The sequence below is a fragment of the Rhinoraja longicauda genome, chromosome 1 (genome assembly GCF_053455715.1).
Source record: "Rhinoraja longicauda isolate Sanriku21f chromosome 1, sRhiLon1.1, whole genome shotgun sequence".
NCBI classification, from domain to species: Eukaryota; Metazoa; Chordata; class Chondrichthyes; order Rajiformes; family Arhynchobatidae; genus Rhinoraja; species Rhinoraja longicauda.
In genome coordinates, this window is record NC_135953.1 from 46,960,662 (window position 1) to 46,985,812 (window position 25,151).

At 42.8% G+C, this 25,151-nt stretch overlaps 1 protein-coding gene across 1 annotated transcript in view; it reads left to right on the forward strand.

Moving 5' to 3' along the window:
- The first annotated feature begins 1,482 nt into the window (after positions 1-1,482).
- Positions 1,483-25,151, forward strand: part of itga1 (integrin, alpha 1) — a 147,073-nt gene continuing 123,404 nt past the window's right edge. Inside the window, exons 1-2 of the mRNA XM_078410053.1 lie at positions 1,483-1,577; positions 21,334-21,454. Coding sequence (XP_078266179.1) covers positions 1,535-1,577; positions 21,334-21,454 — 164 coding nt within the window. The 5' untranslated portion in view covers positions 1,483-1,534. The remainder of the gene's footprint in view (positions 1,578-21,333; positions 21,455-25,151) is intronic.

A 25,151-nucleotide genomic window follows, 5' to 3' on the forward strand; every position in this document is an offset into this window, starting at 1 on the left:
TCATAGGTTATGGTGGGGAAGGCAGGAGAATGTTAGGAGGGATAGATCAGCCATGATTGAATAGCAGAGTAGACTTGATGGGCCGAATGGCCTGATTCTACTCCTATCACTTATGATCTTATATATGGATGAATATATGGACTTGCAGAAAGAGATGAATTTAACTTGGCATCATGTTTAGCAGGGACATTGTGGGATGAAGGGCCTGTTCCAATGCTGTACTGTTTTATATTGTGCAAGGGGCCTTCTTAAGAGTCAGAAGCAATCCCTGCTCTGCTCTGGTCCAGATGGTCCAAAGGCCAAGTTCCCTTGTGTTGTGGGTGCAACGTGTGCCTATGTTCCTTTGGCAATCAGCAGCAGCAATGTAGGGAGAGAATTAGGGTTCAAATTCATGCCAGAGCACGATGCATTTCAAATGTTCTTTGTGGCCAAATATATCTGCTCATGGAATGCAGAAAACCAAATGGAATTAAAACAAGGGGGTGAAATCTGTGATGACCACTGCACTTCTTGAAAACGCGTCGTCATTTCTTCCCCTCTGGAACTCGTCCTGGAAAAATAAAATTATCTTTTTTTTGAAGTGCTGATAAGATTTTTTTAAAAGAGCTCGGTCTCCTAATAAGGTTTGCAGCATTTCTTGCGTGTTCGGAGTAAGTGACCCCAGGCCGTAATCCTTCGGAGACTGGAGCGGGTCGACGCCGAGAGGAGCAAGCTTTGTCCTTCCCGCCAATGCGTGGAATTCTCTGCCTTAGAAGGCAGTGGAGGCCAATTCTCTTAATGCATTCAAGAGAGAGCTGGATAGAGCTCTTAAGGATAGCGGAGTCAGGGGGTATGGGGAGAAGGCAGGAACGGGGTACTGATTGAGAATGATCAGCCATGATCACATTGAATGGCGGTGCTGGCTCGAAGGGCCGAATGGCCTCCTCCTGTACCTATTATCTATTGTCTATTGTCTATTGTCAATGATGGAGGGCAGCACATGCTTTCTCCCGCTGTCTGTCCCTTTTTCTGGGGGGTTTCTGTGGGGGGGAAAAAACAACTTTAAACATTTATATTTACTGTGAGGAGCTCTTTTAAATCGAGCCCTGTGATCCTCGAATGATTTACTTCCCACTCTGCCCTCTCCTCCCCTCCCCTCCCCTCCCTCCCTCTCTCTTCATTGTAAGAAAGATTTAATGGTCTGCGCGCTGATTCTGATGCGAACATGTGGGGTGAAGTTTCATGTGGCGCTCCGCTTCCCTTCGCTTCCCTCCCTCCGGCCGCGGGCCACTTGTGTACATCCCAAGCCCTGCTCATCAGTCTGAGGGCGGAATATGTGGAGTCGGGTTTTATCCTCTGTCATCTCGGGCAAACAGGAAATGCCTGCAGATTTCCTCATAGAGCTCCTACTCCGAGTGCCACACAACTTTACAGAACTTGTCACTGGAGCAAGTTGGATTCAAGCGGACCGGGCTGTTTTCTCTATTGCTTTCTCCTCTCTCAGGAGAATTAAAAAAATAAACTTACAAGGTTTTGGTGATAATAACAACCAGCCATGTCGCGGAAGCTCCAATGCTCGCTTCTGATCCTGGTTGTCGGTAAGAAAAGGTTTTATTTTTGGACTGAACAGCTAGAGTTACTCTACAGTTATCAGTGCTGGTGATCATTAAGATTTAACTGTGAGTCCATTTCTTAATGTTATTGTCGGACACTACCAGACCCGGAGTACCATTATTTTCTACAGTTTGGTTTATTTTTAATAACTTCATTGCCATGTACAATGTAAAACACAAGAAAGGGGGGAAAACGGATGTGATGATGAAATGAAGGAAATACTGTGCTAAGTTTATTAGAAACATATTGTCGGAACTAAATGTTACTACCAGCATCCATCCCTCTGTTCTTGGTTGCCCCGCAGTAGAGTCGTTCTTCACTGGGGCATGGTGCCAACTAGTTTTATTTCATGATGGGTTACTGCACTAGAGCTCACTTAAGGATCTTTAATAATGGATTTAAGTTTATTATTGCATTCACTTTGAAATTGAGTACTGCATATCTTCTCGAGAGCAGTTACTAATGGGTTTGTTTGCAGAAGCCTTGGCAAGTCAATTATTATATTTGTACAGTCATTTTCAAAAAATAATAAGTCCGGATCCTTTTTTGCCGTGTTTCCTTTTTGACAAGATTTACGATAGATTTATGAATTTGTCTCTGGATTTATAGATTTATGAATTTGCAAGAAAGAAATGAAAGCAGTTGTTTTTTTCTAAATCATTTCCATGTGTTGAGAGCTCTGCTTCCACTACTTTGGGTATTCGAAATGGTGATTTGATTGAAACATATTAGATCGTGCGAGGTCCTGACACGGAGAATGGTTACTGCTGGTGAATGAAAGTATGGAAATATTGAGATTGCAATCAGATCAGCCATAATTATACTGAATAACTCTGCTGGTTCGAGAAATTCACTGGCTTACCCCCTGCACTTAAGTTATTTGTTTTTATCAAAATACACGTCCTGGGGGAACTCAGCGGGTGAGGCAGGATGTGGGGAGGTAATGGACAGGTGACATTTTGGTTGCGATCCTTTTTCAGACTGATTGGAGTAGAGGAGGGGGTGGAAAAGAGAGGGGGATAAGGCCAGGCAAGTGATAGGTGGGTACAGGTGAGAGGAGTTTATTTGGTAGATGGGTGGAATAAGTAACAAAGGGTGGAGGTGAAAAGGAGACTAAAGGATATCAGATCAGGAGAGGAGGAGTGAAATGTAATGCTGGAAGTGGAGAGGAGAAAGATGGGGGAAAGGAATAGAAGTGAAAGAGGACATGTAGGGATAAGTGTAATATCTCCTGTGGTTGCAGGGGAAAGTATTTGGGGAGGGGCAGTTTGGGTGGGAAGGGATGTGTCCATTTATCACATGCCAGGAGCTGCAGACGAGATGGGGACGGGAAGATGTGACTGATGATGGGATTGCTTTGAAGGTGGTATAAATGTCGGAGAATGATGTGTTGGATGCAGAGGCTGGTGATGTGAAACGTGAGGACTGGGGGAACTCTATCCTTGCTCTGCTTGGGGTGGAGGGAGAACGAATGCAAAACTGCGGGACACAGAGGAGACACAGTGAGGGATTCATCCACCAAATGTCTGTCATGAAAGATATGGGAGGGAGGAAATGGCAGGGCAGTCTTACACAATGAATCCCTCTGGTTGAAATAGCTCAGCACCTTAAACGTTCACTCAGTCCATCATTGGTGTACTGTGACGATACGGTGGACCATATACAAGGATGTCCATGGCAACTATTCATCAATTCTTTTGTTTTAAAGAACAACAGAGAATAAGTAAAAAGGCAATACGGGGAGAAAAGATGAGGTACGAGGGTAAGCTAGCCAATAATATAAAGGAGGATAGTAAAAACCTTTTTAGGTATGTGAAGAGGAATAAAATAGTCAAGGCAAATGTGGGTCCCTTGAAGACAGAAGCAGGGGAATTTATTATGGGGAACAAGGAAATGGCAGATGAGTTGAACCGGTACTTTGGATCTGTCTTCACTAAGGAAGATACAAACAATCTCCCAGATGTTCTAGTGGCCAGAGATCCTAGGGTGACGGAGGAATGTAAGGAAATCCACATTAGGCAGGAAATTGTGTTGGGTAGACTGATGGGACTGAAGGCTGATAACTCCCCAGGGCCTGATGGTCTGCATCCCAGGGTACTTAAGGAGGAGGCTCTAGGAATTGTGGACGCATTGGTAATCATTTTCTAATGTTCTATAGATTCAGGATCAGTTCCTGTGGATTGGAGGGTAGCTAATGTTATCCCATTTTTTAAGAAAGGAGGGAGAGAGAAAACGGGAAATTATAGACCAGTTAGTCTGACATCAGTGGTGGGGAAGATGCTGGAGTCAATTATAAAAGACAAAATTGCGGAGCATTTGGATAGCAGTAACAGGATCGCTCCGAGTCAGCATGGATTTACGAAGGGGAAATCATGCTTGACTAATCCTGAGATCATCCAGCTGCTTTACCAACACCACCACACGTTCATTCAGGAGCTGCACCTGGGCACAGTTCTTGCAGGTGTGGCTCTCAGAAGCTCCAGCGGTGTCCCTACCTTCCCACATCCTGCAGGAAACACACTGCACCAACTTATCTGCCATTATTTTAGTGTCTAAAAACAAATCAGGCTCAAACACAAGTGTGACCTCCTCACCTCAGCCTCCTCGCCGAAGACTCGCAGCCAAAGACTCGCACTTTTCTCACAGGGCGCCTCCCTCAACAGGGCCGCACCCCTTGCGCAAGCCTATCCTGCCTTCCTCTGACGAGCTTGGAGGTATGCTCTTCACTGATTGCCTGCTAGCGTCCCTTTGGCGCTCTTTTTAAATGGACTTTTACCTTCAATTAACACTTACTTTCTTTCAGCCAACGGTCGTCCTTGCTCCTGCTATCCTGACCTTTACTTTTTTTTTTTTTTTTTTAATTTTTGAAAAGCATATGTACAAATAGAAATAAAAGACACATTTGTTACAGAGTTCTTACATAGCTTCAATTTTTAAATTTTTAAAGAGAGAAAATAAAAAAAATAAAGAAGAAAGGAAAAGAAAAAAAAACCACAAAAAAAAACCAAAAATAAAACAAAAAATCTATAAACTATTGGGAAGAGAGAATAAGAGGATTAAAAAAAAAGATATAACTATAAAAATTAAAGGGAATAGATCTGGGAGACAATAACCACAGTTGTACATCCAACCCCTAACTCAAGTTTCAACTTTTAATTTAAAATTTTTATTTTAGTCCTGTGCCAAACCCATTTACTTTTCTAAAAATTCAATAAATGGAGACCATATTTTAAAAAATAACTCAGGTTTGTCAATTAAGGCAAATCTTATTTTTTCCAAATGAAGGGTCTCTGTCATTTCCGTAGTCCACATTTTAATTGTGGGGGTTATTGGTTTTTTCCAAAATTTAAGTATTAATTTTTTCACAGTTATTAGACTGTAATCAAGAAAATGTACCTGACTTGTTGTAAAGTTTGTAGTATGTTCTGATAATCCTAATATAATTAATTTTGGATCCATATCCAATTGCTGGTTAATAATTTTAGAAACTATTTTTAAAATCTCCAACCAGAAGTTTTGCATTTTTATACAAGTTACGAAAATATGAGTTAAATTAGCTTCTTGAAATTGACATTTATCACAAATAGGACAATAGACAATAGACAATAGACAATAGGTGCAAGAGTAGGCCATTCAGCCCTTCGAGCCAGCACCGCCATTCAATGCGATCATGGCTGATCACTCTCAATCAGTACCCCGTTCCTGCCTTCTCCCCATACCCCCTCACTCCGCTATCCTTAAGAGCTCTATCCAGCTCTCTCTTGAAAGCATCCAATGAACTGGCCTCCACTGCCTTCTGAGGCAGAGAATTCCACACCTTCACCACTCTCTGACTGAAAAAGTTCTTCCTCATCTCCGTTCTAAATGGCCTACCCCTTATTCTTAAACTGTGGCCCCTTGTTCTGGACTCCCCCAACATTGGGAACATGTTTCCTGCCTCTAATGTGTCCAATCCCCTAATTATCTTATATGTTTCAATAAGATCCCCCCTCATCCTTCTAAATTCCAGTGTATACAAGCCCAATCGCTCCAGCCTTTCAACATATGACAGTCCCGCCATTCCGGGAATTAACCTAGTGAACCTACGCTGCACGCCCTCCATAGCAAGAATATCCTTCCTCAAATTTGGAGACCAAAACTGCACACAGTACTCCAGGTGCGGTCGCACCAGGGCCCGGTACAACTGTAGAAGGACCTCTTTGCTCCTATACTCAACTCCTCTTGTTACGAAGGCCAACATTCCATTGGCTTTCTTCACTGCCTGCTGTACCTGCATGCTTCCTTTCATTGACTGATGCACTAGGACACCCAGATCTCGTTGAACTCCCCCTCCTCCTAACTTGACACCATTCAGATAATAATCTGCCTTTCTATTCTTACTTCCAAAGTGAATAACCTCACACTTATCTACATTAAACTGCATCTGCCATGTATCCGCCCACTCACACAACCTGTCCAAGTCACCCTGCAGCCTTATTGCATCTTCCTCACAATTCACACTACCCCCCAGCTTAGTATCATCTGCAAATGATAGGAGAGATACTAGGAAAAATCCTATTTAATTTCGTCTTCGAATAATGTAACCTATGTATTATTTTAAATTGTATTAAGGAATGTCTAGTATTTAATGAACATTGGTGTATATGTTGTAAACTTTCATCCCATATATCTTGCATTATGGGTTGATTCAATTCGTCCTCCCATCTCCTGACCTTTACTGACTGACCGCTAGCATCCCTTTGGCACTCTTTTTAAACGGACTTTTACCTTCAATTAACACTTACTTTCTTTCAGCCAACGGTCGTCCTTGCTCCTGCTCTCCCGACCTTTACTGACTGACTGGACAAGAAAGTTTACCAACTTCCTTGGAAGGCTTAGGAAGTTTGGCATGTCCCCTACAACTCTCACCAAGTTTTACAGATGTGCCAAAGAAAGCATTTTATCAGAATGCATCACAGAATGGCTTAGGAACAGCTCCATCCAATACTGCAAAAAAATTGCAGAGAATTGTGGACGCAGCCCAGTCCATCACACAAGCCAACTTCCCTTCCATTTACTCCATTTAACACTTAACGCTGTCTTGGAAAGTCCACCAACATAATCAAGGACGAGTCTCAACCTGGTCACTTCCTCTTTTCCCCTTTCCCATCAGGCAAGAGGTACATAAGTGTAAAAACTCCCACCTCCAGATTCAGAGACAGTTTCTTTTCAGCTGTCATCAAGCAACTGATCCATCCTATCAACAACTAAAGAGCGGTCCTGGGCTACTATTTATCTCTCGGGAGACCATTGGGCTGTCTTTAATCGGATTTTACTGTACTTTATCTTACACTAAACGTTAGTTCCTTCATCATGTATCTGTACACTGTGGACGGATTGATTGTAATCATGTATTGTCGTTCCGTTGTCTGGTTAGCACGTAACAAAAAGCTTTGCACTGTACCTACCTTGGTACACGTGACAATAAACTAAACGAAAATACATTTTCTTCCACTACTGCAGTCAGTCTGAATGAAAGATCCTAACCTGAAATGTCACCTATCATTCCCTCCTCAGATGCTTTCTCACCTGGTGAATTCCTCCAGCACTTTGTGCTTTGCTCAAGGTTCCACATCTCTTGTGTCTCCGTTGTTTGTTCTGTAAAGTAGACAGACTGCAATGGCTGCAATCCAAGTGTTATACGGGTTCACAATCAAGAGAGCAGGACAAAGTAAGGGTGCAGCATTGCAAGTATACCAGGACATTTATCTGCCATGTAAGGAAACGTCACTACTTAAATTCAGTTCTGAACTCAAAAACTGTGTGTCAGAGAACTCTACATTTCACTAAGATTCTAACTATTCTGAATGTAATTGTGGTGAACTTTATAAACATTCTTCCTGGGGCTAGCTTAGTATAGCTTTTATGTGGTACTAAGCTATGTAGAGATTGCTTTTACTTTGTACTGATTTAGCTGATGTAACTAAGGCACTCACAAGCTTTCAACAATTTACAGTCTTTGCCTTTAGTCATCCTTCCTGCAACATGGACTGCCAGCGGGGCAAGCCTGTTCCACAGCCCACATTCATCACTTTTGCTTTAATCTTCCTTTAGTGGGAGGATTGTATGAAAGGCCAGCACGCACAATGCATTACCAATGAGCAGTCAGCTGGCTACTTGAATTGCTGCTGAGTTGATGAGCAAATTTGAAAAGTTTTAGAAAGGGATATCCAAAATTTTAACTCATCAGCAGTGAAAAAATGGCATCTATTTTCAAATAAGTGTGTGAAAGGGAACTTGCAGGTAGTGATGTTCTAAAGTGCCTGCTTAGCTTCTTTACCAGTTGTGCTTGGAAACGACTACTAAAAAATTGTTGGAAAGTTGATGTGGCATGCTAGCGCAGCGGTAGAGTTGCTGCTTTACAGCGAATGCAGCGCCGGAGACTCAGGTTCGATCCTGACTACGGGTGCTGTACTGTAAGGAGTTTGTACGTTCTCCCCGTGACCTGCGTGGGTTTTCTCCGAGATCTTCGGTTTCCTCCCACACTCCAAAGACGTACAGGTATGTAGGTTAGTTGACTGGGTAAATGTAAAAATTGTCCCTAGTGTGTGTAGGATAGTGTTAGTGTGCGGGGATCACTGGGCGGTGCAGACTTGGTGGGCCGAAAAAGGCCTGTTTCCGGCTGTATATATATGATATGATATGATATGATTTATTTTCCCTAATTTTAAGTGGTGTCATATTACAATTTACAATTGTGGAATTTGCTATTTGCAAACAATTCCTTATATGACCTGGTGTTTATCAATGGCTTTCAATAATTAGTATATTTTAACTTGTACTTCCCTCTGCTCCAAGATCGTTTTGAAAGCTCCATCATCTCACACAAACATCTGGATTGAATCACTGTATCTTGTTTCATAATATGTGCTCATCTAAAATAGGTGTTATCAAATTATAATCTTTGTACCTTTCAAAATGAATAACTGAGCAGTGTTCTCCTAGCTTGTCTGAAGAATAAACATCAGCCATCAAACCATCTACCATAGAACATAGAACAGTACAGCACAGGAACAGGCTCTTCGTCCCACAATATCTGTGCTGCACATGATGTCGAGATGAATTCTTATCTGCCAAAATCTCTCTCCATCCATTCCTTGCATATCCATAAGCCTTTCCAAAAGCCTCTTAAATGTCATTATCATATCTGCCTCAACCACCAACCATGGCAGCAAGTTCCAGGAACTCACCACCCTGTAAAAACAAAACTTTCCCTGCACATCTCCTTTACACTTTGCCCCTCTCACCTTAAAGCTCTGGCCTCTTGTATTTGATATTTCCATTCTGGCAAAAAGATTCTGACTGTGTGCTGATTATGTGCCTCGCATAATTTTTAATACTTCTATCAGGTCTCTCCTCAAACCCCAGACTTCTAGAGAAAACAATCCAAGTTTGTCCAACCTCTCCCCGAAGCTAACCCAGCCAACATTCAGATAGACCTCCTCTGTGCCCTTTCCATAGCCTCCACATCCTTCCTATAGAACTGTCACTCTACTCCAAATGGCGCCTAACCAATGTCCTATAAAGCTGCATCATAACTTTGTGACTCTTATATTTAAAACCCCAGTCAATAAAGGCAAGCATAACTATGCACTCTATCTACGTACGTTGCCACTTTCAGAGAGATATGAATGTGGTCCCCAAGATCCTTCTGTACGTCAACACTGTTAAGGATTTTGTCATTAATTGTATATTTCCCACTTTATCTATTTCCCGCTGGTCTATATCCCACGGTATACTTTTACAGCCATCCTCATACTTTGTAACCACAATTTATTTAGTCAGAGGGTCATTCACAAGTTATAGGAGCAGAATTAGGCCATTCGGCCCATCAAGCCTACTCTGGTAGTGATTTCCATGGATGGCTGTGGAGGCCAAGTCATTGGGTATTTTTAAAGTGGAGATCGATAGATTTTTGATTAGTTAGTGTGTCTAAGGTTATGAGACAGGAGAATAGGGTTGAGAGGGAAAGATTGATCAGCCTGAATGCCGGAGTAGACTTGATGGGTGGAATGGCCTCATTCTGCTCCTATGATTTATGAACATGAACAATCTTGGTGTCATCTGCAAACTTTAGACCCATACCATCTATGTTTACATCCATAGACACAAAAACCTAGAGTAACTCAGTGGGTCAGACAGAATTGTCTGAAGAAGCCTCTTGACCCAAAACCTCACCTACCCTTTTACTCCAGAGATGCTGTTAGACCTGCTGAGTTGCTCCAGCTTTTGAGTCTATCTTCGATTTAAACCAGCATCTGCAGTTCCTTCCTGCACATTATGTTTAAGCGCAAATCATTATATACATCACAAACAACAAAGGTTAGACCACAGATTGTTGTGGAAATCCACAGTTCACAGATTTCCAGCCTCAATATCGTTCTTCCACCATAATCCTCTGTCTCTATCAGTAAGCCATTTATGAATCCATAGTTTGGATTCAGGAACAGGTTCTTCCCTGCTGTTATTAATCTACCGAACGGTCCTCTCATAAGCTAAGTGTGAAGTCCTGATCTCTCAATCTATCTCTTTGCAGTCCTTGCACTTTTGTAATCTCTATTTTCTCTGTAGTTGTAACATTGCAAGGCTGTAACACTGTATTCTGCAGTCTGATATATTTCTCTTTACATTAGCTGCTGTGCTTGTGGTTGTTGTGATTGTACCCTTGTATAGTATGATCTGACTGGATAGAAATTAAGAAATTAATGTCTCACTTGCATCATGAGTTAAGGCATTGCAGTGCAGTTAATATGATGTGCTTGCAGTATTGTACATGAGAACTTTGTAGCTGTTCTTCACAGGCAATCTGTTTATAATATGTCTATGATTTTGTGCTCTGGTTGAAAATCAATGGGTTGGAATCCACTTGAATAAGCTGGAAGTCACCCGGGCAAAGGAAGTGGAAGGAATATCAGTCATCCACCAGTTAGCCAAGATTGACTTCCACAGGAGAGGTAGTCAGCACTACCTAGCAAACATAGGAATGCATGGGCTGCTGTCCAAAACATACAATGCCTTCGGTAGCTGTGAGATAAAGAAAAAAACTATGTGAGAAACAGCCAAAATGCTAACAAAAGCACCATGAAATTTGACTGGATTTGCAAAATGGAACTCTGGTAGATATATAGAAAATGCAAAAATTCAGAAGAGTACAGCAAGTAATCCTTGAAATGGGAATCGACTTCCAAATGATATGTTGGTTGGTCCAGTCACCCCTGCTGCAGCCCCCCTTCTCTGCACGACTAGTACACTGCCCCACCTCCCCTCCCACAGCACTTGGGTCACAGTCACCACCCACTGCTTCTGCTTCTCCTGCCCCAACCCCACCACCCCAACCTCCTCCCCCCACACCATCCCCCCCCCCCCCCCCCCCCACACCCCCTCCTCCTCTCACACCCTTGAGCACCACCCCTTGTGCTCCAATCTGTCTTTCTCCACAGACCAGGTGAGAAATGAGCTCAGGAAGATCAATGCGAGGAAGACGGCTGGTCCGGACCGCATCAGCTCGAGGCTCCTCAAGTCCTGTGCAGATCAGCTGTGCGGAATAGTGGAGCATGTCTTCAATCTGAGCCTGAAACTGTGGAGAGTTCCACAGCTGTGGAAAACATCCTGCATGGTACCGGTACCAAAGACGCCACACCCGAAGGAACTCATCAGCTACAGGCCGGTGGCACTGACATCACACCTGATGAAAACACTGGAGCGTCTGGTCCTCGCCCATCTCCGCCCCCTGGTGAGACCATCAATGGATCCGCTGCAGTTCGCCTACCAGACTCGCATCGGGGTGTTCATCTACCTGCGGAACAGAGCTCTTTCACTCCTGGAGAGGCCGGATAGCACTGTGAGAATCATGTTCTTTGATTTCTCCAGTGCGTTCAACACCATCCAGCTGGGGCTTCTGGGGGGCAAGCTGGAGCGCACAGGAGTGGATCACCACCTCACATCCTGGATTCTGGACTACCTCACCAACCGACCACAGTATGTGAGGGCAAAGGACCTGGTCTCGGACAGGGTGGTCTGCAGCACTGGGGTTCTGCAGGGAACAGTGCTAGCTCCATTCTTGTTCACCCTGTACACTGCGGACTTCAGGCACAGACCTGCAGACTCCAATCTACAGAAGTTCTCTGACGACTCTGCCATCATCGGCCTCATCACGGGCGACGAGGACAGGGTGTACAGAGAACTGATCAAGATGTTTGTGGACTGGTGCCAGTGGAACTACCTCCGGATCAACGCGGGGAAAACCAGGGAGATGTTGGTAGATTTCCACAGGCGCAGCCAAGTCCCCCCGACACAGGTGAACATCCGGGGAATGGACATCGAGAGGATGGATTCTTATAAGTACCTGGGTGTCTACCTCAACAATAAACTGGACTGGACTGAAAACACCGATGCACTAAACAGAAAGGGCCAGAGCAGACTTTATCTGCTCAGGAGACTCAGGTCCTTTGGAGTGCAGGGGGCACTCCTAAGGACCTTCTACAGCACGGTGGTTGCATCGGCCATTTTCTATGGAGTGGTCTGCTGCAGCAGCAGCATCTCAGCGGCAGAAGGGAAGAGACTCGACAAGCTGGTCAGGAAGGCTAGCTCTGTCCTGGGTTGCTCCCTCGACTCAGTCCAGGTGGTGGGAGAGAGGAGGATGATGGCAAAGCTAACATCGCTGCTGGACAACGACTCCCACCCCATGCAGGACACTGTCACTGCACTGAGTAGCTCCTTCAGTGACAGACTCCTTCACCCCAAGTGTGTGAAGGAAAGATATAGGAGGTCCTTCCTTCCCGCTGCTGTGAGACTGCACAACCAGCACAGCTCCCAGCAGACGAGTCAACAATAACAGCTAAGAACACACAGAAAACTGATGACAATTTATGTATCTTTTATTTATAATGAATGATCTCTTGCTCTCGCTATCCACTTTGCTGCTGTAACACTGTAAATTTCCCCGGTGTGGGATGAATAAAGGAATATATTATTATTATTATTATTATTAGAGGGATAAGAGAAATCTTGACGTGGTAGGTATAGAATCCAGATGCAGCTGTTGGAATCAGTGCCAGAGCCAACAGTAAAGAAAAGGTTTGAGAAACAGTTCTGTTGAGGAATAGTCAAATGTTAGATGGTATAATGAAAAACGGAATTACACAATTAATAAACTAAGGATCAATAGGCAAGGTTCCTACAAATTAACTAAGGAACAAACACATTAGGAAGGACAGCCACTGGATAGTGCATGTCTGTGAGTTGGAAGGATATTGTTTCATAGGACATTGGCACTATGGTATTTGAATGAATTACACTTAAACCAAAATGACATTAAGATTTTAGCAGAAAGGCGAGATAGGATCATAAGCAAAATAATGAACTAATGAGCAGAAGACGCGAATTCCTCGAAATAGTAGAAACAACAGTAAAATAACCAAGGTCAGAAAACAGAAATGGAAATGACAAAAAATATATATAAATTAGGTGGCTATAAAGATTAAAGGTGGCTTGAATATATATAATTATTATTAATGATATGGAAAAGATGAAATTGGAAATTGTTTAAACTGCTGTACAGCAATGTATGCAGTATTCAAAACAAAATGGAGACAATTTGCAGACAGAATCTGGATAAAGTAGCTATGATTGAAACAGGGCTACAGAAACAATAGGATTTGCAACTAAACATTGAACAACATTATTCATTTAGTGAGGAAGGGAAAGAAACAATGAGGAATTTGTATATTAATGATTTGGATAAGGGGATTGAAGGCTTTGTGACCAAGTTTGCACATGATGCTAAGATAGGTGGAGGGGCAGGCAGTGTAGAGGAAGCAAGGACTCTGCAGAAGGACTTGGACAGGTTAGGAGAGCGGGCAGAGAAATGGCAGATGAAATTCAGTGTAGAAAAATGCAGAGTCATGCATTTTGGAAATAAGGAAAAAGGCGTAGATTATTTTCTAAATGGAGAGAGAATCCAGAAATCGGAGGTGCAAAGGGACTTGGTAGTGCTGGTGCAGGACTCCCAAAAAGTTAATTTGCAAATCGAATCGGTTGTAAGAAAGGCAAATTCAATGCTGGCATTTTTATCCAGAGGACTGGAATACAAAAACAGTAATGCAATGCTGAGGCTCTATAAGGAGCTGGTCAGGCCGCATTTGGATTGGGCCCCATATCTGAGGAAGCAAGTGCTGGCTCTGGAGAGGGTCCAGAGGAGGTTTACAAGAATGATTGCCAGGAATGAGTGGGTTAGCATATGATGAGTGTTTGCAGCACTGGGCCTCTACTCGCTGGAGTTTAGAAGGTTGAGGAGGAACCTCATTGAAATTTACAGATTAATGAAAGGGTGTTTCCATTGGTGGGAGAGTCTAGGACCAGAGGTCATAGCCTCAGAATTAAAGGGCGTTATTTTAGAAAGGAGGTGAGGAGGAACTTCTTTAGTTAGAGGGTAGTTAATCTGTGGAACATTGTCACAGAGGGCTGTGGAGGCCAAGTCAGTGGATATTTTTAAGGCAGAGATAGACAAATTCTTGATTAGAACAGGTGTCAAGGGCGGCACGGTGGCGCAGCAGTAGAGTTGCTGCCTTACAGCGAATGCAGCACCGGAGACTCAGGTTCGATCCTGACTACGGGCGCCATAGGTATGGAGTTTGTACGTTCTCCCCGTGACCCGGTGGGCCGAAGGGCCTGTTTCCGCGCTGTATCTCTAAATCTAAATCTAAAAAAAAAGTTACGGGGAGAAGGCAGGAAAATGGGATTAGGAGGCAGAGATCAGCCATGGCGGAGTATATTTGATGGGCCAAATGACCTAATTCTACGTGTGAATCATGTAGCTCCATAAAAGATCATCCAGACAACATAGAAAAGCCAAAATATTCCACAATTTTTTTTCAAGTTTTTCTGATTTTGTCGGAGCTTCTAACTAGATTGCCATTCAGAAATGTTTATCATGACAAATATTACTAGCAAACTGTTTTAAAATGAAAGATTACAAAAACTGAGATGAGAAAAAGCTTTTTCACCCAGAGAGTTGTGAATTTGTGGAATTCTCTGCCACAGAAGGCAATGTAGGCCAATTCAATAGATGAATTTAAAAGAGTTAGATAGACCTCTTGGTGCTAGTGGAATCAAGGGGTATGGGGAGTAGGCAGGCACAGGTTACTGATTGTGGATGATCAGCCATGATCACAATGAATAGCGGTGGCTTGAAGGGCCAAATGGCCTCCTTCTGCATCTATTTTCTATCGATGTTAATCAAAAATCTTTCCATCTCTGCCTTAAAAATATGCCCTGACGGCCTCTACATCCTTCTGTGGCAAGAATTCCAAAGATTCACCATCCTTGGACTAAAGAAATCTCTCCTCATCTCCTTCCTAAAGAACGTCCTTTCATTCTGAGGCTATGTCCTCTAGTCCTAGACTCTCCCACCAGGGGAAACATCCTCTCCACATCCACTCTATCCAAGCCTTTCATTATTCTCTATGTTTCAGTGAGGTCCCCCCTCACTGGGTGAAACAGTTTTTCCTCATCTCAGCCCTAAATGACCTACCCCTTCTTCTTAAACTGTGTCCCCTGGTTCTGGACATCAGGAATATTTTTCCCGCATCTAGCCTGTCCAATCCTTTAAGAATTTTCCATGTTTTTATGAGATCTCTCATCCTTCTAAATTCCAGTGAATACAAGTCCAGTGACCTATCCTTTCATCAGATCCCTCCAAACCTGTCCTATCCATGTACCTGTCTAACTGTTTCTTAAACGATGGGATTGTCCCATCCTCAACTACCTCCTCTGGCAGCATGTTCCATACACCCACCACTCTTTGTGTGAAAAAGTTATCCCTCGGATTCCTATTAAATCTTTTCCCCTTCACCTTGAACCTATGTCCTCTGGTCCGAGATTCTGTGCATCTACCCGATCTATTCCTGTTATGATTTTGTACACCTCTGTAAGATCACCCCTCATCCTCCTGCACTCCAAGAGATAGAGACGCAGCTACTCAACATCTCCCTAAAGCTCACATACTCTAGTCCTGGCAACAGCCTTGTATATCCCTTTCAAGCTTGACAATATCTTTCCTAGAACATGGTGCCCAGAACTGAACGCAATATTCCAAATGCGGTCTCACCCACATCTTCTACAACTGCGACATGACCTCCCAATGTCTATACTCAATACTCTGACTGTTGAAGGCCCATGTACCAAAGGCCTTTTTGACCAACATATCTACCTGCGACTCAACCCTCAAGGAACCATGCACCTGCACTCCTAGACCCCTCTGCTCCACAACACTACCCGGAGGCCTAGCATTTACGTGTAGGTCCTGCCCTTGTTAGACGTCCCAAAATGCAACACCTCACACTTCTCTGCATTAAATTCCATCAAACATTCCACAGCCCACCTGGCCAATCGATCCAGATCCTGCTGCAATCTTTTACAACCAGCTTCACTAAGTGCAAATCCACACACTTTTGCATCATCAGCAAACTTGCTAATCTTGCCCTGTGTGTTCTCATCCAAATCATTGATGTTTCACCTACCATGTAGAATGAAGGCTTGTTCCATATTAAAATGAGGTTGGATGTTTTGGCAGAGAGGTAAAGCATGATGAGCTTTAATTAAGCAGTAACAACATGGAAAATATCTGGGTGGTGAATATTTACAGGTATGTAAGATCATTTATTGTAGAGAGACATAAGAATGCTTGGATATCGTAGTTTGTTTTCCAATAAATTTTCCATTTTGGTACTTGGGCATGTGTCCATGAACCCAGTGTACCATGTGCAGATATTGGGAGCTGGATAATGTCATTAAATGATAACTGATGCTATCAGTTGAAGCCAAACATTTAAAGTCTATCGATAATCTCAGCAAGGTTACAAATTCCCCAACAAGGGATTGCTCATCGGAAAATGGATTAATGTTATCAAAAGTGTAGTGTTGGCTAAATTTTCTTGTATAACTTATTCCAACCCCAAGAGTTTAGTTTATGTGTCCGTCTCAGTCAGTATTGTGTACATTTTTTGCTCTAATCTCATTACTGTATGTTCTATAATTAACCAAACCATGTAATTTAGTTGAAACTTGTAGAATAAGAAAGAAAACAACTTGATTTCACATGCACCTTTCATGTTTTGAGAGAATACATTATCTCTTTCGTTGGATGGGGAAAATGTCATGGCATCTTTGCAAACATCAGATTAAAGAACTAATTAGGTGGCCTGACTATAATTTTTGTGAAAGAACAAAGAACTTCGGAGGTGATAATCTTCTGTCTTCTGAACTCTGATTCTCCTTCATACCGAGATTATTCCAGAGTTATCACTCCCGATCAGAGAGTCAGAGAGTGATACAGTGTGGAAACAGGAACTTCGGCCCAACTTGCCCATGCCAGCCATCAATGTCCCAGCTACACTTGTCCCATCTACCTGTGTTTGGTCCACATCCCTCCAAACCTGTCCTATCCATGTAGCTGTCTAACTGTTTCTTAAACGATGGCCTCAACTACCTCCTCTGGCAGCTTGTTCCATAGACCCACCACCCTCTGTGTGAAAAAGTTAACCCTTGTATTCCTATTAAATCATTTCACCTTCACCTTGAACCTATGTCGTCTGGTCCTCGATTTCCCTACTCTTTCCTGTAACATGGTGCCCAGAACTGAACACAATAGTCTAAATGCGATCTCACCAACATCTTATACAACTGTATCAAGACCTCCCAACTTCTATACTCAATACTCAAGCCTTTTTGACCACCTTAATTTATGAGGATGTTGCCAGGACTAGAGAGTGTGAGCTACAGGGAGAGATTTTGAATAAGGACATAGTAATCTGCATGACCTGGACAGTGAAATGGGTACCTTGGTCGGACTCAATAGTGCGTGGAAGCTCCCACAACTGGAACACAACGACCCTGCTGTCCAAGACCCTCATGCTGGTTGGCTTTCTGACATTAATTTTGTCCTCTTCCAGCTAGGGGTCTATATTGGGATGGGTGGCCCTAGAGACCATTGCCATCTTTTCCCCCTCTCTCGTTTCCACTATGGCACTTTTGCTTTGGCACTTAACAGGCTTCATTCTTCCCAATTTGTTTTTTTAATTTCCCAGCCTCTGTAACCTCCTTTATCCAAGTCTGTGCTGTACTGTATGTCTAAATACTCCTGCTTCTGTGTGTGAAATGCTTCGGTTAGAATGTTCATATGTTTGCCTAGCATTGGCTGATACAGGGTGGGGGGGGGGGGGGGGGTGGGTCCTGGTCCTGGTCCTTCTCGTGCCATTAATTGTCCATAGGTGTTGTCAGTCTAGACATGGTCCATGCACTCGATAAAAATGTATCCATAATTAGTTAGCAAACGTATTGGGTGCCTCTCGTCTCTCCATGTACTCTTGTTCAAACCATCCAGCAGATCCCCTTTATCATTCCCAATTACCATCAATTTGGACCTCCTTCGTGCCCTGAAGGTTATTTATCTCCCCAGCATTCTGAGGGTCATGTCGCCTGAGTTAGAGTCTCTTCGTATTGAGTCCTGGCAGGGTCCTCTGCAGGTGAACGTATTCAGTGAGATCATGGTGATTAGCAGAGGGTTCAAGGTTTGGGTGCTTTTCACTATCTCAGATAATTGTCTTTTGCTTTCACCCTCACTGGAATATGAAAGTATGGGTCGCATGTAATAGGGAACTCCTCAGTAATTTTAACTGCAAATGATTACATAAGTGCCTCAAGACTGGCAGCTAATTTGTGAAATGAAACAACTAGCCTTGAGAACACTAAGAGGCATGTACTTATCTTGCACTCTAACTACCTGTGACTCCTTTCCCCATCTTTCTACCTGAGTGTGCAACGAATGGCTTGGACAATTATTCACTTTATGAAAGTCCCCACTGCCTTAATCATATGAATGAAATGGATGCTGATAGGGAACAGTGAAGATCATCTTATTGATACAGCAATGGGATTCACATACATCCCAGGTATTTTAATCCTCAAAATGGGGTTTGGATGTGACCACCTAACTCCAAGGCAAATGTGATAATGACCAAGGCAGACTTTAACATTGTGATCACTCTGAAGAAGGGTCTCGACCCGAAACGTCACCCATTCCTTCTCTCCAGAGATGATGCCTGTCCTGCTGAGTTAGTCCAGGATTTTGTGTCTATTAACATTGTGATTGTTTGTTTCATTTATTTTACATCTTCTAAGTATCTTAGACTGATTTATCTGGAAAGCAGTCTCTCAACAGAGTTAAATGCTGTCATAAAATTACATTAAAATTACATTTGATTTGTTCTGATGATTTTAGATCAGCAAATGTTGAATTGTGAATTCTTATTCACACCAATGACTTAATACAAGCCAATTTTAAGCTCTTTTGAGATAATAGCTGTGATAGATAGACACAGTTATTAAAAAACTGGATTCAAACATTTTTTCTTCAAAGTGCAATTTTTGACAAAGATAAATGTTTACATAACAATCTTTGTTCTACGGGAAGATCAGTCATACTTGCAAACAATATTTAACAACTATGTACATATTATTTTCATAAATTGTTCTTGTTTTTTTGGCAATGTCAATTCAGAGGATAAATACAATTGAACTTTGAACGCACCAAGGCTGTCACAACTGACTTGGCCGCAGGCTGTGGAGCTGCAGGCATCTTCTGCCTCCTGGTAACTCAGTTCAAGACTGCCTGCAAATTGTCCAGGTTATGAACAGTTCACAGGAATGCAACTGTTCTGTAACCCAGGGTGGACCTGTACAAAGAAGCAATTGTGTTATGACTCAGGAACTAAGTTTCATTCAGCCACGGTGTAAGGGAGATAATTTCACAATTGTTTCTTTCTAAAAAAAACTTCCTGTTTCTTGAATAGGTTGTTTGATTTGTGTGCCTTCAATTGCCTTTTCAATAGCAGAATGCAGAAGAGATCTGCATCCTGTATCCTGTACTTCTTAAGGTGTCGTTGTGGAAATTACATCAAATGTTATTCCTACATTTATATACGAACTATGATCATAGATTTGTGAACATCCTCAGGGACAGGAAATATTAAAGGAAATAAAAGGACCGCCCCAATGTGGTGTCTGTCTGTATACAGTTCAGCTCCTTATTAGCACCAAAAGCAAGAAAGCACACCAATGCCTCTACTTCCTTAGAAGGCTTTGGAAATTCGACATGTCCCCAACACTCTCACCAACTTCTGCAGATGCACTGCAGAAAGCATTTTATTTTTGGATGCATCACAGCATGGTTTGGGATCAGCTCCATTAAAGATTGCAAGAAATTGCAGAGAATTGTGCACAGCCCAGACCATCGCACAAACTAACCTCCCTTCCATTGACCCTATTTACACCTCACGCTAACTCAGCAAGACCACCAACATAATCAAGGAAGAGTCGCTACCCGGCCACTCCCTCTTCTCCCTTCTCCCATCGGGCAAAAGGTATAGAAGTGTGAAAACGCACACCTCCAGATTCAGGGACAGTTTCTTCCCAGCTATTATCAGACAACTGAGCTATTTTACAAACAACTAGAGAGCAGTTCTATACTGCTATTTACCTCACTGGAGACCCTTGGACTATCTTTGATGAGACTGGCTTTATCTTGTACTAAACATTATTCACGTTAATCCTTTTATCATGTATCTGTGCACCGTGAATGGCTCGATTGTAATAAAATATTATTTCTCCACTGACTGGTTATCACGCAACAAAAGCTTTTCACAGTACCTCGCTCGGTACCTGTGACGATTAACTAAACCCAAACTCAAACTTGAAATTAGGAAATGAGGGACTGACTCATTTGATTGAGAGCACTCGGGTACAAATCTCACAACTGGCAAGAGATCAGTTTTGGTATTTTTGGCCTTTGGATATGTCACAGATTAATTGATTATGGAAAGGATTAATTGCAGGAAATGACTCGTACCAATGTGTCTTTGGAAATAACGTTTGAAACGCTACCAATATTTTACCGCTTGTTAAATGTCACAGACTTATGGTAGTGTGTCTCTGGCCTGTTATTTTTGTCCACTATTGTATCAGAGCATGTGCCCCTGACACAGGCTGAAGACTGCAATGATGTAACAAATAAACAAATTTAAATTGAGATTAGACACAAAGTGTTGGAGTAACTTAGCGGCCAAGGCAACATCTCTGGAGAAAAAGGATAAGTCAAAACCCTTCTTCAGACTGAAAGTAGGGGAGGGGGGGGGGACTGGAAGAAGGAAAAGGCCAGAACAAATCAAGACCGGCAACAAATGACCAAGGTGGGATGGAGCCCACAATGGTCCATTGGTGGCTATGGAAGCAGTGATAACGATGGGGATACAGGGATGTAAACTGTGGAACTTGTAGGACAACTAGAGTGGGGAAGGGGGGGGGGAGAAAGGGAACGCAAGGGTTACTTGAAATTAGATAAATCAACGGTCATACCGCTGCGTTGTAAGCTGTCCAAGTGAAATATGAGGTGCTGTTCCTCCAATTTGCATGTGGCTTCACTCTAACAGTGGAGGAGGTCCAGGATAGAAAGGTCAGTGTGGGAATTGGACGACAGAGTTAAATTGTTTGGCAACCTTTACATCTTTCATTTTCGACTGCCATACTTGACCTATCTTTATCTGTACCTTTATAAATCCATGATTAAATTTTCCATATTTTAAGTTTAAGTATTATATGTGACTAATGTACATCGTTCATTTATTTTATTGCTTGCTTTTCTCACAGGTATTCTGCAGCAGGCCAATTCATTCAACATTGACATGAAAAACCCGATGATATTTAATGGTTCACAAGGAGATATGTTTGGATATACCGTTAAACAATTTGAAAACAAAGAAGGAAAATGGCAAGTAGTTATGTTTTTCGTATTTTTTTAAATTAATTCTGCTTTTAAAGGGGTAGAAATTTGACCTCGGCCACTTTGGCTAAATGCTGAATAAATTCTGCGTAGTAGTTGTGCTACTGAAACTCAGTTACATGAAGTATAAGGGGCTAGATTCCAAAAGCAGAGTACAATGCACAATTACTACTATACATGCATATAGAGAGCCAGGATACATTTCTCCAGTGTCTATGAAATGAATTTCTACCCCTTTCATGTCAGTCAGAGAGTTGTGAATCTGTGGAATTCTCTACCTCAGAAGGCAGTGGAGGCCAATTCTCTGAATGCATTCAAGAGAGAGCTAGATAGTGCTCTTAAGGATAGCGGAGTCAGGGGGTATGGGGAGAAGGCAGGAACGGGGTACTGATTGAGAATGATCAGCCATGATCACATTGAATGGCGGTGCTGACTCGAAGGGCCGAATGGTGTCCTCCTGCACCTATTGTCTATTGTCTATTTTTTCTATTGAATTATATTTGAACTGACAAGACCAATTTTAGGGTGTTGGTGTAAGGAGCCAATACTGTACACTGGACAAATCACCATCTGTAATGGCATGACTCATATGCACCAACCCGCATTAATCTGCAATTTGAGAGGGAGAAGGTTAAATCGGAAGTGCCAGTGTTGCAGTTGAACAAAGGGGATTATGAAGGCATGAGAGAGGAGCTGGTCAAGGTGGACTGGAAAAGGATCCTAGCAGGAATGATGGTGGAACAGCAATGGCAGGAATTTCTGAACATAATCCAGAAGATGCAGGATCGTTTCATTCCAAAGAGGAAGAAAGATTCTAAGGGGAATAAGAGGCAACCGTGGCTGACAAGGGAAGTTAGAGATGGAATAAAACTAAAAGAAAAGATGTATAACATAGCAAAGAGTAGCTGGAAACCAGAGGATTGGGTAACTTTCAAAGGACAACAGAAGGTAACAAAACGAGCAATACGGGCTGAAAAGATGAAGTACGAGGGGAAGCTGGCCAAGAATATAAGGAAGGATAGTAAAAGCTTCTTTAGGTATGTTAAGACAAAAAGATTAGTAAAGACAAATGTGCGTCCCTTGAAGGCAGAAACGGGTGAAATTATTATGGGTGACAGGGAAATGACAGAAGAGATGAACAGGTACTTTGGTTCTGTCTTCACTAAGGAAGACACAAACAATCTCCCAGATGTACTAGAGGACGGAGGATCTAGGGAGACCGAGGAACTGGAAGAAATTTGCATTAGGCGAGAAACAGTATTTGGTAGACTGATGGGGCTGAAGGCTGATAATTCCCCAGGGCCTGATGGTCTGCATCCCAGGGTACTCAAGGAGGTGGCTCTAGAAATCGTGGACGCATTGGTGATCATTTTCCAATGTTCAATTGATTCAGGATCAGTTCCTGTGGATTGGAGGGTAGCTAATGTTATCTCACTTTTCAAGAAAGGAGCGAGAGAGAAAACGGGAAATTATAGACCAGTTAGCCTGACATCCGTGGTGGGGCAGATGCTGGAGTTAATTATTAAAGAGGTAATAACAGCACATTTGGATAGCAATAAAAGGAATGGTCCAAGTCAGCATGGATTTATGAAGGAGAGCCAGTGGATGTAGTGTATCTAGACTTTCAGAAAGCCTTTGATAAGGTCCCACATGGGATATTGGTGAGCAAAATTAGAGCACATGGTATTGGGGGTAGAGTATTGACATGGATAGAGAACTGGTTGGCAGACATGAAGCAAAAAGTAGGAATAAGCGGGTCCTTTTCAGAATAGCAGGCAGTGGCGAGTGGAGTGCCGTAAAGTTTGGTGCTGGGGCCGCAACTATTTACAATATATATTAATAATTTGATTGATGCAATTAGAAGTAACACTAGCACGTTTGCAGATGGCACAAAGCTGGGTGGCAGTATGAACTGCGAAGAGGATGTTAGGAGGTTGCAGGGTGACTTGGACAGGTTGAGTGAGTGGGCAAATGCATGGCAGATTGAGTATAATGTAGATAAATGTGAGGTTATCCACTTTGGCGGCAAAAACAAAGAGGCAGATTATTATCTCCATGGTGTCAGATTCGGTAAAGGGGATGTGCAACGAGACCTGGGTGTCCTTGTACACCAGTCACTGAAAGTAAGTGTGCAGGTACAGCAGGCTGTGAAGAAAGCTAATGGCATGTTGGCCTTCATAACAAGAGTTAGATAGAGCTGTGGGGGCTAGTGGAATCAAGGGATATAGGGAGAAGACAGGCACAGGCAGAAGGGAAAATCGGAGGTGTCAGTATTACAGTATAGCAAAGGGGATTACAGAGGCATGAGGCAGGAGTTGGCCAAAATTGACTGGAAGGAGGCCCCAGCAGGGAAGACTGTGGAACAGCAATGGCAGGTATTCCTGGGAATAATGCAGAAGTTGCAGGATCAATTTATCCCAAAAAGGAGGAAAGATTCTAAGGGGAGTAAGAGGCACCCGTGGCTGACAAGGGAAGTCAAGGACAACATAAAAATAAAAGGGAGGAAGTATAACATAGCAAAGAAGAGTGGGAAGACAGAGGATTGGGACTCTTTTAAAGAGCAACAGAAGATAACTAAAAAGGCAATACGGGGAGAAAAGATGAGGTACGAGGGTAAACTAGCCAATAATATAAAGGAGGATAGTAAAAGCTTTTTTAGGTATGTGAAGAGGAAAAAAATAGTCAAGGCAAATGTGGGTCCCTTGAAGACAGAAGCAGGGAAATTTATTATGGGGAACAAGGAAATGGCAGAAGAGTTGAACCGGTACTTTGGATCTGTCTTCACTGAGGAGGATACAAACAATCTCCCAGATGTTCTAGTGGCCAGAGATCCTAGGGTGACAGAGGAACTGGAGGAAATCCACATTAGGCAGGAAAAAGTTTTGGGTAGACTAATGGGACTCAAGGCTGATAAATCCCCAGGGCCTGATGGTCTGCATCCCAGGGTGCTTAAGGAGGTGGCTCTAGAAATTGTGGACGCATTAATAATGTTTTTCCAATGTTCTATAGATTCCAGGTCAGTTCCTGTGGATTGGAGGGCAGCTAATGTTATCCCACTTTTTAAGAAAGGAGGGAGAGAGAAAACGGGAAATTATAGACCAGTTAGTCTGACATCAGTGGTGGGGAAGATGCTGGAGTCAATTATAAAAGACGAAATTGCGGAGCATTTGGATCGCAGTAACAGGATCGTTCCGAGTCAGCATGGATTTACGAAGGGGAAATCATGCTTGACTAATCTAGTGGAATTTTTTGAGGATGTAACTAGGAAAATTGACAGGGGAGAGCCGGTGGATGTGGTATAACTCGACTTTCAGAAAGCCTTCGACAAGGTCCCACATAGGAGATTGGTGGGCAAAATTAGAGCACATGGTATTGGAGGTAGAGTACTGACATGGATAGAAAGTTGGTTGACAGACAGAAGGCAAAGAGTGGGGATAAATGGGTCCCTTTCAGAATGGCAGGCAGTGACTAGTGGGGTACCGCAAGGCTTGGTGTTGGGACCACAGCTATTTACAATATACATCAATGACTTGGATGAAGGGATTAAAAGTACCATTAGCAAATTTGCCGATGATACAAAGCTAGGTGGCAGTGTGAACTGTGAGGAAGATGCTATGAGGTTGCAGGGTGACTTGGACAGGTTGTGTGAGTGGGCGGATGCATGGCAGATGCAGTTTAATGTGGA